The following is a 15,127-nucleotide window of genomic DNA, read 5'->3' on the forward strand; positions in this document are numbered from 1 at the left end:
AATGTCGTGGTGTTTCTGCTCATTGACAAAATAGCGTTCAGTATGATTCATGCCAAATTAATTTCCCCTGTTAAAGTGTTCGCCTTTGTTTCACTAGTTTGGTTTCATTTTGTATGAGATTTTGTGATGTAGGCTAGCCTATGATAAATGGCTTATGGCCAATATGTAACTCAGCTAGGCCTAATGTTAGTTTCCTCAGCCATGTCAGCTAGCCTCAGACTCATTATCTGCTATGGCTGCTAGTGCTAGTGCAGAGTAGCTCACCATGCCAGTGACGTAGCGATTGTTGAAACCAACATGGCTGGGCGCCTGTAACAACAATACCACTTTCAGCGCATAAATTTTATCCCTTTTAATAAATTCAGCCATTTTAATATATCTAATTATATATATATATATATATATATATATATATATATATATATATATATATATATATATATATATATATATATATATATATATATATATATATATATATATATATATATATATATATATATATATATATATATATATATATATATATATATATATATATATATATATATATATATATATATATATATATATATATATATATATATATATATATATATATATATATATATATATATATATATATATATATATATATATATATATATATATATATATATATATATATATATATATATATATATATATATATATATATATATATATATATATTATATAATATATCTATAAAATACATCTGTTATATCACCTTTACTTCAAATTCCAGTTAAGTTCATCTTTAAAGTGACAGGCACTCAATTAGACCTATACACCCCCCCCCCCTCCCCTTGTCAAAGTAAGCTACCGCCACAAATTGAATCCAATTCTGTGGGAAACATTGCAACACAGTGGCATACTGACAGGAAGACATCAGTATGACAAATGTGATGCTAAGAGCTGTATCCGGGAATTAATCTGTGTCCAACCTAGCAGTGAAATTACTTGACTGATGCAGGTAGGGCTGGGATAAACGATTATTTTTTAAACGATTAATCTAGCGATTATTTTTTCGATGCTTCGATTAATCTAACGATTCATTTTTTTAGTCCGATTCGATTTCGATTATCGAGTATCTCCCCATTAATTGACTAATAGCAACTTATACATGTTGATTTACATATCTGAATGAACATTGGAATATATGTTTATTGCTCTTAAGATTCCAAAATAAAAGACTATACAAGTGCAAAGTAATGCATTCTTAGTCAGAGGTAGCATTCAGTTCAGTTCAGTAGGTCTAATTGAGTGCCTGTCACTTTAAGACGACGTTCGTGAGGGAATCCCTGCAATTAACATTAACACCTTTAAAACGCTGCTGATGTGTGAATGCAATTCATAACGTAGTTAGTTCAAATAACGGTTCGTAGCCTACTTCTCCTTGGGATAAGCACTTTTGAGTCTTGGAAAACACTTTTCCATTTACATTGGGATTTTGCAAACATTCAGAGTCAATAAAATGAGCCCTACATGAGTAACGAAATTGACAAGCAGATGTAAGTAAGCATGCTAAACTTGACATCCGAACAGTATTCTAACGTTAGCTTTGAGATGCTGCTTGATTGCATAACTTAACTTAGTTTGGTCTCCTCAATGTAGGCTACTATGTTGTGATGAGACCTTAGCAGAGTTAACTTTTAATGCAGCAGTTTTGAACAAATTTGCGCAGCATGGTCACGATGCTAAGCGGATTTAATAGCAATTTAGCCCACCGTGTTCTATGCAATGCTTCTATGTTGCAACAACAATCCTTTAACAATCGTGAATTTTGTTAAATGCACATGCAGAGGAGGAGCAGCGGGCTCATTACAAGAGAGAGTGGCCGGGGCAAGGAAAGGCTGCGTGCGTCAAAAGCGCAGCTCAATGATTTCGTGGCCCCCAGCCACAGATTAGTCAACGTATGGGAAACACTGAAGGTGTAAAATTCAAAATATTTAGCAGCACACGTTATGCTTAATGAGTCAACGCGTATTTTTTGCGTCGACGTCATCGATTACGTCGACGTGTTGTCCCAGCCCTAGATGCAGGCTATGCATAACTGTTCTTCAGGGGTATGATGGTTGGTATATACGATTTTAAAGCCTGGAACATTGACCCTGTAGGCCATCCATCTACTGAGTGTTTTTTTTCTCACCCACTTTTGTAATCTTTCATAACAGCAACTACACAACTCACAGGGAATAGGAAGCAAGTCTGTCTCATCCACCCCTACTTCCCTTTTTCCATCCTGCTCATGGATTCTGGGTTTACATTTTATGATCACTTACTGATTGCATTGCATAAAGTCTGTCTGAGCTGTTATGGTTTATTTTATGTAATCAAGCGGCAACGCAAGCACCAGCAAATCAAGTTGCGGTTATGCAAATGAGCGTAGACAGCTCTTACATCAATCAAGATGGCGGACTGAGTTTAGTAGATGGTCTGAGCCTGCTGTATTTGCAGATAAATGTAATTTGTTTGGCTTTTTTGATGTTTGGATTTTAAAAATTAGCGAGGAAATAAGGGCTAAAAAGTCCTTATTGTAACCCCAAAACACGTCTGAAATGTTCAGTTTTTATTTTGTCATTGTTACAGGATAACAATGAAATGTTGTTAGAGCAAAACACAGACAGGCATATAGTTTTTGGTTGTCCACCCATAGACTGTTGGCCGGCCTGCTGGTTTTGGCCCTGATGGACCTATATCTATATCGTCGGAAGAGGTGGTGTGCTGGGTGTAGATGGTCCTGGAGGATGTTCCTCACTCGGTTCATGCAGCAGGAGGTGTACACAGTTGAAATGATGTGTGAACCAACTATATCTAACATTAGCAAGTTAGCAGCTAGCTACACTCCACTGCTAACAGGGAAAAGCTACCGGCAAGCGATAACGCACAGAAATGTGTGAAAGTTCTGTTAGGGTGCCTTTGCTGCTAGGCTCCTAAATATAAATACAATCCAACATGTATTTTCAAGAATCACCGTAGACTCACCTAATCATGTATCATAATTAAGAGATGGAAATCTTCTAAATGTCTACTTTGTTGTTTTGCCCAATGTAGGCCACAGGGACCTGCCAATCCACAACAGGGAGTGTTTCCTCGTCCTCCATTCCCACCTCATTGGCAAGGTCAGGCTGCAGGACCTCGGAGGTTCCCTCAACCATCTGGGATTGATGCTATGGGACCCAGACATCAGCTAGGTGCTCCTATCAATAACCCACTGGCAATGCAAGGCATGCAGGGTATGCCCAACCCTCTGGCAATGGTCCCAGGATCTGGGGGCGAGACTATGCAGCCTTGTGTGTCTGGTCCACCCCCCCAGTTTATAGAGTTGAGGCATAATGCCCAAAGAATGCCACTCGCACCACAGTTCTTGCCAAGGGGAGCTCATCCACGCCCAAGGCATTTTGTACCCCATCAGGCTATGAATCCTCAATTGGTACAGCAGCCCATGCCTCAAACACTTGATGCCCAGGCAGAGAGTATGAGAAAGGGGCTACAGCAAGGTGGTTTGGGACTATTACTGTCTCAGCAGGGAACTGACCTTCCACAGCAGTCGCAAGTCAAACCCCAGATGCCCACTGCCACCCCCAACACTCCCAGTGCACTTCAGAATTCTCAGCAAGTTGCACCAGCAAGTGGTGTAGGAGCACAGCCAACTGCTCCAGCGGACAGTGTTGATCTTCCAGAAGCAGTTCTAGGAGATCCCTTTGCTCCCAAAGGGCTAGGAGATGCTACAGGAGATGCAGGAGTGGAGGATGAGGATGATTTAGCCACTCTGGACTTGGATCCTGACAAAGGGGATGATGACTTGGGCAACCTGGACAACCTTGAGACAGCTGACCCACATTTGGATGATCTGCTCAACAGTGATGAATTTGACTTGCTGGCCTACACTGACCCAGAGCTCGATCAGGGTGACCCAAAAGATGTCTTCTCTGATCAGCTGCGCTTGGTGGAAGCAGAGGGGGAAGGACCAACATCATCTGCTACAGCTGACATCAAGGTGGAAGAAAAACCAAAGGCTGGTTTGGCAGGGCCAGACACTGCTTTGCCAACCTCTGAAAATGTCCCTACTCCCAAAGCTGAGAGCTCCTCTAATAGTTCACAACCACATTCGTCAGTTGAGGGCACTGATGCCTCAAGGCTTGCATCTATAAAGCTGGAAGACAAAGGTTTCACTGTGGAAAGTCTGTCTGAGCTTCAACAGCAACCAAACTCCGCTGTTGTAAAAGATGAGATGGGTGAGGCTGTCTCTATGCTGCTGGGAGGATCTGCTCCTACAGCCAAGCAGCCAGGAGGAGAGAACCCAACAGCTTCACTCAGTACAGTCCGTTTGGGAGGGATTCCCTTTCCCCTTTCCAATCAGGCTGATCCATTGTCATTTCCTCCAGCGACACCACATCCAGACCTTGGCGAGGATACTTTAGGACTACCAGATGGAGGGGGGCAGCACTCACCAGCAGTGGATCTTGATAAAGTGGAGAGCTCACTTGAAGCCAGTGAACTCCCCCTGTTAATACAGGATCTTCTTGAACATGAAAAGAAGGAACTCCAGAAACAACAGCAACAACAGCAACTCAATGCACTCCAACAGGGAGGAATGGGGGCTTCTCTCCATACGCAGCAACCACCCCCTCTTGGGGCTGGCCAGATATTGCTCCCTACTCATCAACGCCCCCAGGGGCTAATTGGTCAGCAAGGAATGGTGCCAAGACCACCACATATGATGCCACCACAACAGCAGCAGCACAGGTTAATAGGAGCACCAATGGTACCTCCACAATCCCATGTTGGCATGCCACCACAACAAGGAATGATAAGAGTAGGGCAACCTGGAGGCATGCATCCAGGAATAAATCCACAACAGCCTCCACAACCTCAACAAATGGTCAAACCCACCCTTGGCAATAATTTCTTCCCAGACAAAGGTAGTTACCTCCTTACTATGGACTTTTATTGATATTGGCTATCGGATATTGGGATGGTGTGGGTAAATGTAATATTAATTTTCTGCTGTTGTTGAATGTCTTGTAGATCTTGACAAGTTTGTGACTGATGACATCATGGACCCAATTGCTAAAGCAAAAATGGTAGCCCTGAAAGGCATCAAGAGGGTGTTGGATCAAGACCCCATGGGTGGTCCTCCGGGGATTAATAGGTACATGACAAGTCATGTCTTACTTATTAAGTCGTAGTTAAGAAGTTGTTTGTATTGAGTATGATATTAATTGTACCATCTGTTCACCCAGGCAACAAGTATCTCTTCTAGCCCAAAGGCTGGCATCAGCTGCAGGCAGTGGTGACCCACAGGGCCATTTTTCAGCTGGACCATCCAAGGTAGAGAGTTACTCATTTGTTAGATATCTGATGTATAAAAATGGTGTGGGGAATGACATGAGTAATTATTTGATTGATTAATTGTTTTCCTTAGGAGGGTGATGGAAGTGACCAGGCTCAAGCTAGACCCAATCCTCCACAGTTTGTGCAGGGCATCATAAGTATGTATTGTTAAAAATGCTTTGATTGTGTGCCATTTGAATGCAGTGTATATGTAGATGCAAATATTAATTGTTTATTTAATAGATGTTAGACAAAGAAATATGATTAAGTAGTGCAGTTAGATTTGACACCAAATTATCTTTTTATTTTTTCTCTTTTTTTCTTTATCTTACTCTAACCATCTCATCGGGGCTTGTCAATACTTAGATGATACTGAGCAACACCAGTATGAAGAGTGGCTCTTGCACACTCAACAACTGCTGCAGATGCAGCTGAAGTTCCTAGAGGAACAAATTGGGGCACACAGGAAATCCCGTAAAGCCTTGTGTGCCAAACAGCGCACTGCGAAGAAGGCTGGCCGAGAATTTCCAGAGGCTGATGCAGAGAAGCTCAAGCTCGTCACTGAAGAACAGAGCAAGATCCAAAAACAGCTTGACCAGGTTTGGAAATACAAGTTTATGCTTTTGAACGGTAATGGACATGGTTGTAGAAATGCAATGGCTCTAACTTGTTCATGACCATTTCTTCATTCTCAGGTGAGAAAACAGCAGAAGGAGCACACTAACCTCATTGCAGAGTATCGAAGCAAGCAGCAGCAGCACCAGCAAGGCTCTGGATTGATGCCTGCTGGACCATCTACACAGAATCCTCAGGGACTCTCCAAGATGCCAGGGCAAGTAATGATGGGCCAGCAAGGAGCACCAATCATGGGCCAACCACCTGGATACGTGCCTCAAGGAGGCATGCCTGTGAGAATGCCGCAGGGACAGCCTTTTATGGGTGCACAGCCCCCTCACCCTGGAGCTATGGGAGCTGCTCAGCCTGTCGCCCCTGCAGGGTTCTTCCCTCAGGGACCAGGATTTCAGGGATCAGATCCAAGGCTTTTACACGAGCGTCAGCTTCAGCACAGGATGCAGATGGTTCAGAAGCTGCAGCAGCAACAACAGTTAATGATGGGGCAGCAGCAGCCGATGCCACCTCAAGGGCAGCAGCCTGGGATGATGGCTCAGCAGCAGGGTGGTTTGGTTCCACAAGCACAACAAGGAATGATGGCCAATCCACTAATGGCTCAAACAGCACCCAACCTCCAACAAGGACTGATGACAAACCAACAGAATCAGCCAGGTCTAATTCAGACTCCTCAGGGTATGATGGGTAGCCAAGTGGTCCCTCAGCCACAACAGAACCTCATGGGCCAGCCGATGTCACAGACTCAGAACATGTTGGCCGGTCAACAAGGAATGGTGGGAAATCAGATGGTGCAGCAGAGGCCGCAGGTGATGATGGGCCAGCAGGGGCCAGTTGGACCCCAGGTGGCTCTCAGAAGCCTGCAGGGACAACTTACACCTCAGCAGCAGCAGAATCTCTTGGCACAGCGTATGCTCCTTCAGCAGCAGCAGCAGCAGCAACAAAAAAACCTTGCACAGCTGCAGCAACAACAGCAAGCATCACAGCAGAGACAACAAACACCTATGAGCCCGGCAGAACCCCAGAGAGTGGTAGGAACGCCTCCATCTGCAAATGCCCAGCCCTCTCAAACCCCTGGGACCACAGAGGGATTGCAACAAGGATTGGTGCCTGGTATTACCCAAGATGCTCAGTCTTCAGCCACCAAAGAGGGAGGAATTCTCAGTCCAAAAACACCATCTCAACAGATGGGACCTTTAACACCTGGCCAGATGCAACAAGGACCTTCTGGAGATGTACAAGGAGTTGTAGCACAACAGCAGCAAACTCCTAATTATGTGGGTCAGCAGCAGGTACCACAGCAACAAATGTCTCAAAGTCCTGCATCATCTGGACTTCAGCCACAGCAAGGTTTTGTAAACAATCAACAAGCTGTTGCACAGCAGCAACAACAACAGGTACAGCTCACTCTTCAGAGGCAAAGTTCAGGCACTGAAAGGACTGAGTTAGTTACCATAAAGCAGGAAGGCCAACAAATGTGTTTTATGGCCCAACAACAACAGCAGCAGGTTGGTCAGAATGTCATGCAGCAACCACAGGATGGCATCAACCAGCAGCCTGATGGGACTGTGCAATTACAGAATCCCATGGTACAGAACCACCCCGGTCAAACTCAGCCAGGAATGGCGGCTCATCCTAATGTCCAGCAGCAAGTCCTATTAGTCCAGCAGCAGAAACAGGCCATGATGGGACAGATTGACATGATGAGGGGCCAACAGCAGATGATGGGCCAGAGGCCTGGGGCTCCCACTGGACAAATAAGAACTCCTATCAACATCCAGGCCATCATTGCCCAGAACCCTCAGCTGCGTCACCTTACACCTCAACAGCAAATCCAGCACATCCAGCAGATGATTGCTCAGCGACAACTCCAACAGGGTCAGATGATGAGGATGTCTGCAGCCCAGGGACAAGTCCAAGGCCAGATGCATCCGCAGGCCATGCAAGGACAAGTACAGCAAGTTGGGCCTCGGATGCCCGGCCTTGAAGGTCAGCAACAGCTTCATTACGGAATACCAGGAAAACAAGGACTGGCAGGTACACCGCAGCAACCAGGGGTGATGGGCCAGCAGTTCCAACAGGGTCTCATGCCACAGCAACAACCCTCACAGCAAGGGGTATCTCCTCAGTATGGACTCACTGTGCAGCAACAACAGATGATGCAACAGCAGCAGGTCCAGCAGCAACAGATGATGAGAGGCCAGGTGCCTTTGCCTCGGGCAATGATGGGACAAGTCCGAGCTTCTCTTCAGGGCCGTATGGTCAGGCCCATGTCTCCCCATCAGTCTCTTGGACAGGGTTCCCCTGGAGATCCCTCAGCCCAGCAACGCCAAGCCCTTCTCATGCGCCAAACTTCTCCTGCCCAGGCCCAACCGTATCAGCAGCTTCCCCAGCAACAGCAGATGGCCACAGCTATGAGCCCTTTCCAGGCATCACCTTCTCACGCAGGATCACCAGCAGGTGCCACTGGACAGAAACAAGAATCTGATTCAAGTCCTGCAAGAATAAGATCTAACCCAGGCACTCCCTCCCTATCTTGTAACATCTCTTCACCTGCCAGAGTGGATGGTGGAGCTGGGAAGAACAGTCCATATAATCCGAATATGGCATCAGCCTCCCCCATAAGATCACCTCTGGCTAAGACTCCCCAAGATCATTCAGGTCTCAAGTCTGAGCTCCATGGTTGTGGTAGTGAGGTAAGACAAACCACCCCACTGAATGGGCCCTCACCACAGTTAGGAGATAACCCTCGAACAGGAGCACAGCAGACCCCTGGATCAAGTGAAGGAGTTCTCTGCAAAGTGACACTGCAGAACATCAAACAAGAACCCAAAGAGGTGCAGTGTGACACAGATGGGGCGGGTGTAGCCCATACTGGGATTGTCAAGCGAGAGGCATCTGGTGAGCCTGTCAGCAATACCAGTGGCTTCCCCCAAGGGAATGTTGCTGGAGATCCTGGCTCTCACATACCCAGAACAGAAACAGGTCAACAACTACTGCAGAAGCTCCTTAGAACTAAGAACTTACAGCTTGCCTCCCAGAGGCCCTCTGAAGGTATCCATAATGAGATCAATGGACATATCAACAGCAAACTGGCCATGTTGGAGCAGAAGCTGCAAGGGACACCACGGAACATGGAGGTACGGGAAAACTAGACACTCGGTTTTGTATACAATTTCTTTATCACCATCTAGGGTGCATTTCTTTAACCATTACTGTTGGTTTACAGGATCTGCAGTCTATAACAAAGAGGCCTCCTGTGGTCAAAGCCAAGCGTAATTATAAAGCTGCGGAGCGTGGTCCAAACTCTAGGAAGAAAACAAAAAAGGAAGAGGTTGGAAAAAGCACAGAGGCCCTGATGAAACAGCTAAAGCAGGTAAATTGGATTTTTACCTTAATGCTAGGCTTCAAGTTATGAGAAAATATTCAGTTGGTTTGAATATTTAAATGTGTATTTGCATCATTTAAGTTAACGTTTTGCCTTCTCTTGTGCTTTCTTCACAAAATCAAGGGCCTCTCTCTCCTTCCCCTGATGGAGCCCTCTATAACGGCCAGCCTAGATTTGTTTGCCCCTTTCGGCAGCAGCCCAGCCAATGGGAAGGCCCAGTTGAAGGGTTCCTTTGGGAATGCTGTGCTTGACAACATCCCTGACTATTATTCACAGCTTCTTACGAAGGTATGATACAGATATGTGCTATCTAGTTAGTGATATCTTTTCCTGTTGGTTATGTCTGAGTTTTCATTGAGGCAAATTGTGACACCAGTTGTCTGATCTTTGAATCTTAGAATAACCTCAGTAACCCACCAACACCACCATCATCCTTGCCCCCTACTCCACCACCCTCTGTGCAGCACAAGCTGCTGAATGGTGTGACTGCTGTAGAGGAGCTGTCTGAGGATAAGAAGGAGACGGAAGCATCAGAAAACACTATGGGTAAGAGTAAGGATGCACACAATTTTGTATTTGAGTGATCTAATGGTGACCAGGAATAATGCAGTGATTCATTTTGCTCTAGATTCCGTTGCTGAGGAAGTGAAGAGTGTCGACATACTAGCAGCCCTACCCACTCCACCTCACAACCAGAATGAGGACATCAGGTACACACACTGAATTTGCTGGGTTGCTTGAATTCCATGAGAAGTATTCTCTGTTGTGTGCAGTGCATTCTACTCTGCTGATGGGACATATTGGTTTTTCAGAATGGAGAGTGATGATGATAGTGATGCCCTTGATGGCATAGTTCCGGCCTCTTCCCCTGAGAGTCAGATAGGTGAAGACATCCCAAGGTTTCCCCTGCTGGAGCCCAAAGAGGAAGAAAATGAGAGGGCGATTTCCCCAGTCATTCCAATCATACCCCGTGCTGCCATACCTGGTATGTCTAGAAACATCCCCTCAATCTGTCCACGTCAATATGTAATGGGTTTTTTTTCAGCAGGTAATTAACCAAGGTCTGGTGGGTTTTTGTTTTAGTTTTTCCAGAAACAAAGCCATTTGAGGCCGTAGATGGGAAGGTAGTCTCAACAACTGGCCCATGGGATAAAGCAAAGAACAATGAGGTGTCAGTCACGTTCACACTGTCTGCAGCTGCAGCCAAGGTACAGAATTCCTCAGGGCTATTGTATCCTCAATTTGGCAGCAGCTAAAGCACATGCTCTCACTCTAACCTTGCAACACAACCTTTCTCTGCACAGAATCTGAACACGGTCATGGTGGCTGTGGCCCAGCTTTTGCATATGCGGATTCCAAGCTCCTATGAGGTGACTTTCCCCCAGAGTCCGGGTAGAGCAGGAGGCGCTGGACCTGGAAAAGGCCCAGATCCCTCTAATCCAGGTAATCCACATCCTTGTTCCTCCCACATCAATGTCTTGTAAAAAAAGAGTGACCTAAATGTTTTTTATTAGATATTCTGCTTTGCTTATCATATAATGTTGCGGTTGGGTGAAATAATACCTATGTTGTTGTCCTTCTCAAGGGATATATTTACATACAAAGTTCCTGTTTCATGGTGTGGCCTTTTGTGTGCTCTTGTATTCAAATGTTAGATTTTCATATTGAGAGACTAATTTACAGGGAACATTCATTCATTGGATTTTATAAGAGAGGTGTTTCAAGTTTGATGTTTGTCCTTTTAGTCAGTGCCTATCTTGCTAATCATTTTTAATTATGTGAGTACTTGGTTGTCTGGCATAATTGGGCCAACATGGAATGTTGGAATACCCTGCATCAAGTGTATATGGACACTAGGGGGCAGCTATTCAAAACTGAAGTGGTAATTCTATTGGGATTCCAGCTTGTTATTGACATGAAATTCTCTCTGAATCTCATTTCAGGAGCCCTGTGTTTGAAGCCCGGTACAGTGGATGGAAACCAGGATGCAGAATGGGTGAGGCAGTTTGACGTGACTTTACCTGGGTGCACTCTGAAGAAGCAAATAGACATCCTGTCTCTCATCAAACAGGTGGGTTTAATTAAAAACCCATGGCTGTGGTAGTTGGAGCACCAATAGATATAGTAGTAGTATATAATCTGTAGTGGTTTAAGTAGACACATTTAGTTTTGCATATAAAATGTATAGCTAGAAGACTCACCTTTTGGGAGTTCTGGATTTTCATGCCTTCTGTATGACCCATTCTGTCTCTTTCAGGAGTGCCCTGAGGAAGAGGATAGACCAGTCCAGCACTGTTACACCACCAATGTGTCTGACCTGGATGTGCGTCACCTCCCGGTCTTCCCTGTTGAGGAGTCTCCACCACCATCTCCCTCTCCACCACCTCCTCCCCCACCGCCACCACCTGCTTCTGTTCCTGCCCTTGCCCCTGCCCCTGTCCCTACACCTACCCCTGTTCCAGAGACAGAGACAGCCTCTGATGCTGTTGCAGATGCAGCCTCTGCTCCACCCGTGGACGCTCCCGCTGAAACAGAGTCTCTTCCTGCCCAACCCAGTTCCCCATCTCCATCACCAGCTCCTGTGAACCCTGCTGATGCCATCATCAAAACTGAGCCTGAGCAGGAGATGATTGTCCCCCCTGACCAGCCTCCTGCTGCTTCTAGTGGGGACGATGCTGTTGCTGCTGCCATTGCTGCTGCTTTAACCTCTCCTCTCCCCAAGCAGGAGCCATCACCCTCAGTCACTCCCATACAGTCCCATCCTCCCTTCAGCATGGCCTTGTCCCCCAAACTGATCAAGCAGCGTAGCCGGCCACTGTCCGGTGACGACCTGGAGGTGAAGCCAAAGATGAAGAAGTGGAAGGGCCTGCGCTGGAAGCGGCTGCAGCTGGTCATCACCATCCGCAAGGGCGGCTCCAAGAAAGAGAACAGCCGGGAGGTGTCTGAGCTGATGGAGCGCCTGCAGATCACGCTGCGGCCCAACAAGATGCCGCGCGACAAGCGGAAGTGCTGTTTCTGTCACGAGGAGGGCGACGGTGCCACGGACGGTCCCGCCCGGCTGCTTAACATCGACGTGGACCTCTGGGTGCACCTGAACTGCGCCCTGTGGTCCACTGAGGTGTACGAGACGCAGGGCGGCGCACTCATGAACGTGGAGGTGGCGCTGCGTCGTGGCCTGGGCACCCGTTGCGCCTATTGCCAGAAGTCGGGTGCCACCAACAGCTGCAACCGCCTGCGCTGCCCCAATGTCTACCACTTTGCCTGCGCCATCCGCGCTCGCTGCATGTTCTTCAAGGATAAGACCATGCTTTGCACGCAGCACAAGCTCAAGGGTCCGAGTGAGGAAGAGCTGAGCACCTTTGCAGTCTTTCGTCGCGTCTACATCGAGCGCGACGAGGTGAAGCAGATCGCCAGCATCCTGCAGCGCGGCGACCGCATCCACATGTTCCGCGTGGGTGGCCTCATCTTCCACGCTGTGGGCCAGCTGCTGCCCTCGCAGATGGCTTGCTTCCACTCGCCCACTGCCATCTTTCCCGTGGGCTACGAGGCCACACGCATCTACTGGAGCACCCGGGTGCCCAACAAGCGCTGCCGGTACCGCTGCCGCATCAGCGAAACCGAGTGCAGGCCACTGTTTGAGGTGCGCGTTTTGAGCGGGGTCAAGACGATCTGCAATTCCAAGACAACAGCCCTGATGGTGTGTGTTGCCCTTTTTAAGGTTATGAATATAGTTGACCCCAACACATGTATGTGCAAACTGCTGTGTTGCATGTCATTGTCCTGTCATTGTCAGTATTGCATTTTGTATTGCAATTTTGGAGAACTTACCTAACATAGGATTTATCTGGCAGTTAACATATGCAATCATAGGCATAGTTTAAGCTGAGCGTATTTTAACTCCTTGAGTGGCCATATTCCTATTTAGCAAAGCCAATTGATTGATCAATCTTGTCCTGCAGGTATTTGGGGTACAATTGTGCAGCGGGTGGCCAAGCTGCGTGAGGAGGCAGGCATGCTGAAGCTCTTTACTGACCATGTGAAGGGAGAGGAAATGTATGGACTCCGGCTGCACGCCGTCATGCGCATCACTGAATCTGTAAGTAAAAGGAAGCAGCTTTACTAAGCCACAAACTTGAACTGTTGTCTTAAGTGCTCCATGCCTTCTAGAACTAACATGGTCTACTGTATACCAGTTACCTGGAGTGGAGAACTGCCAGGACTACGTGTTCCGTTATGGACGCCACCCCCTGATGGAGCTGCCGCTCATGATCAACCCCACAGGCTGTGCTCGCTCTGAGCCCAAGATCCTCACCCACGGCAAGAGGTGAGCATGCATGGACTCCTGTGGAGCAGCCTAGTTTATACAAGCAACAATCCAGAATCGCAATGGATTTATACTTCCATAACTTAGTGAACTTATAGTGTGCAAATTGTAGAGATTTTACTTGAGTTTGCAAAGGAAGTTTTCTTAAGCATTTTTTTTTTATTTCCAGACCACACACCCTGAACAGCACAAGCATGTCAAAAGCTTATCAGAGCACCTTTACTGGGGAGACCAACACCCCCTACAGCAAGCAGTTTGTCCACTCCAAGTCATCTCAGTACCGGCGCCTGAAGACTGAGTGGAAGAACAACGTCTATCTGGCCCGTTCACGAATCCAAGGACTGGGTCTGTACGCCGCCAAAGACCTGGAGAAACACACCATGGTCATCGAGTACATTGGCACGATCATCCGCAATGAGGTTGCCAACCGTCGGGAAAAAATCTATGAGGAGCAGGTAAGACAAAATAAGTTTTACTTTGCCTACATTGCCTACTAAATGCTCAATTTGTAGAGGAGTGCAGATAACACTTTTTCTCCTGCTTTTGTTGGGTTCTCTTCTCTAGAACCGTGGGATCTATATGTTCCGTACCAATAACGAACATGTGATTGATGCTACCCTTACTGGTGGGCCTGCTCGGTGAGTGTCTGTCTACTTGCCTGCCTACATCTATGTGATGGATTGTTTACTCATTTGTCTCAATAGCTGCTTTCAGACACAACCTCCGCAGTATATGCGGATCTTTGTCAAACGGAGGTATGACCCCTCGGGTGATTCAGATATGATGCTAACATGCGGACATTGTGTGTGAACGACACCGACGCACATGAACAGAATCTCTGCGTGGTTGAACAGGTTGAACGTGGCTGAACATGAACAGAATCTCTACATGTTCTTCGCTTCGTTCAGACACAAGGTCATTTACATAATGTCCGTCGGAAATACTAGGAGGGGAGTAGTGTAAGAGCCGGCTAAGTTCGAATTCCAAATAGCTGGTTATGTTGTTCAGATATATACGGCCCAACCACTTGACATCCGCAGAACAAGCAGCTAATGTGACAACCTTACTTGACTCTACTTGGTAAACAACAATCTTGTCTTGCTTCTTTTCAAGCTATGTGAACCACTCTTGTGCACCCAACTGTGTTGCTGAGGTGGTGACCTTTGACAAAGAGGACAAGATCATTATCATCTCCAGCCGCCGAATTCCCAAGGGCGAGGAGGTAAGTGACCAACTAAGGGCTAGTCCACACGTACCAAACCGATCTTTTTTTCCTCCGTCTTCCCTGGAACCGTATCAAGAATATTTGCATCCAAACGGATCCATCTCAACACGACTCAACACGTTACTTCATATCCTAGGCCTATAGGTGGCACTGTTTCACAGAAATTGACCAAAGCTGGCGCGCTGTAGGCTATACAAACAGACAG

General features: G+C 46.6%; 1 protein-coding gene across 1 annotated transcript in view; it reads left to right on the forward strand.

Moving 5' to 3' along the window:
• kmt2d (lysine (K)-specific methyltransferase 2D) overlaps positions 1-15,127 on the forward strand; it is a 41,842-nt gene that overhangs the window by 21,567 nt on the left and 5,148 nt on the right. The window contains 21 exon segments of the mRNA XM_048241235.1: positions 3,076-4,946; positions 5,053-5,176; positions 5,268-5,355; positions 5,450-5,516; positions 5,725-5,957; positions 6,054-9,125; positions 9,215-9,361; positions 9,497-9,661; positions 9,772-9,919; positions 10,002-10,083; positions 10,186-10,358; positions 10,457-10,581; positions 10,678-10,816; positions 11,317-11,444; positions 11,631-13,020; positions 13,023-13,070; positions 13,333-13,469; positions 13,567-13,697; positions 13,867-14,152; positions 14,262-14,335; positions 14,811-14,919. Of these exon segments, the coding sequence (XP_048097192.1) occupies positions 3,076-4,946; positions 5,053-5,176; positions 5,268-5,355; positions 5,450-5,516; positions 5,725-5,957; positions 6,054-9,125; positions 9,215-9,361; positions 9,497-9,661; positions 9,772-9,919; positions 10,002-10,083; positions 10,186-10,358; positions 10,457-10,581; positions 10,678-10,816; positions 11,317-11,444; positions 11,631-13,020; positions 13,023-13,070; positions 13,333-13,469; positions 13,567-13,697; positions 13,867-14,152; positions 14,262-14,335; positions 14,811-14,919 (8,737 nt within the window).

The sequence above is a fragment of the Alosa alosa genome, chromosome 4, assembly GCF_017589495.1.
Source record: "Alosa alosa isolate M-15738 ecotype Scorff River chromosome 4, AALO_Geno_1.1, whole genome shotgun sequence".
NCBI lineage: Eukaryota > Metazoa > Chordata > Actinopteri > Clupeiformes > Clupeidae > Alosa > Alosa alosa.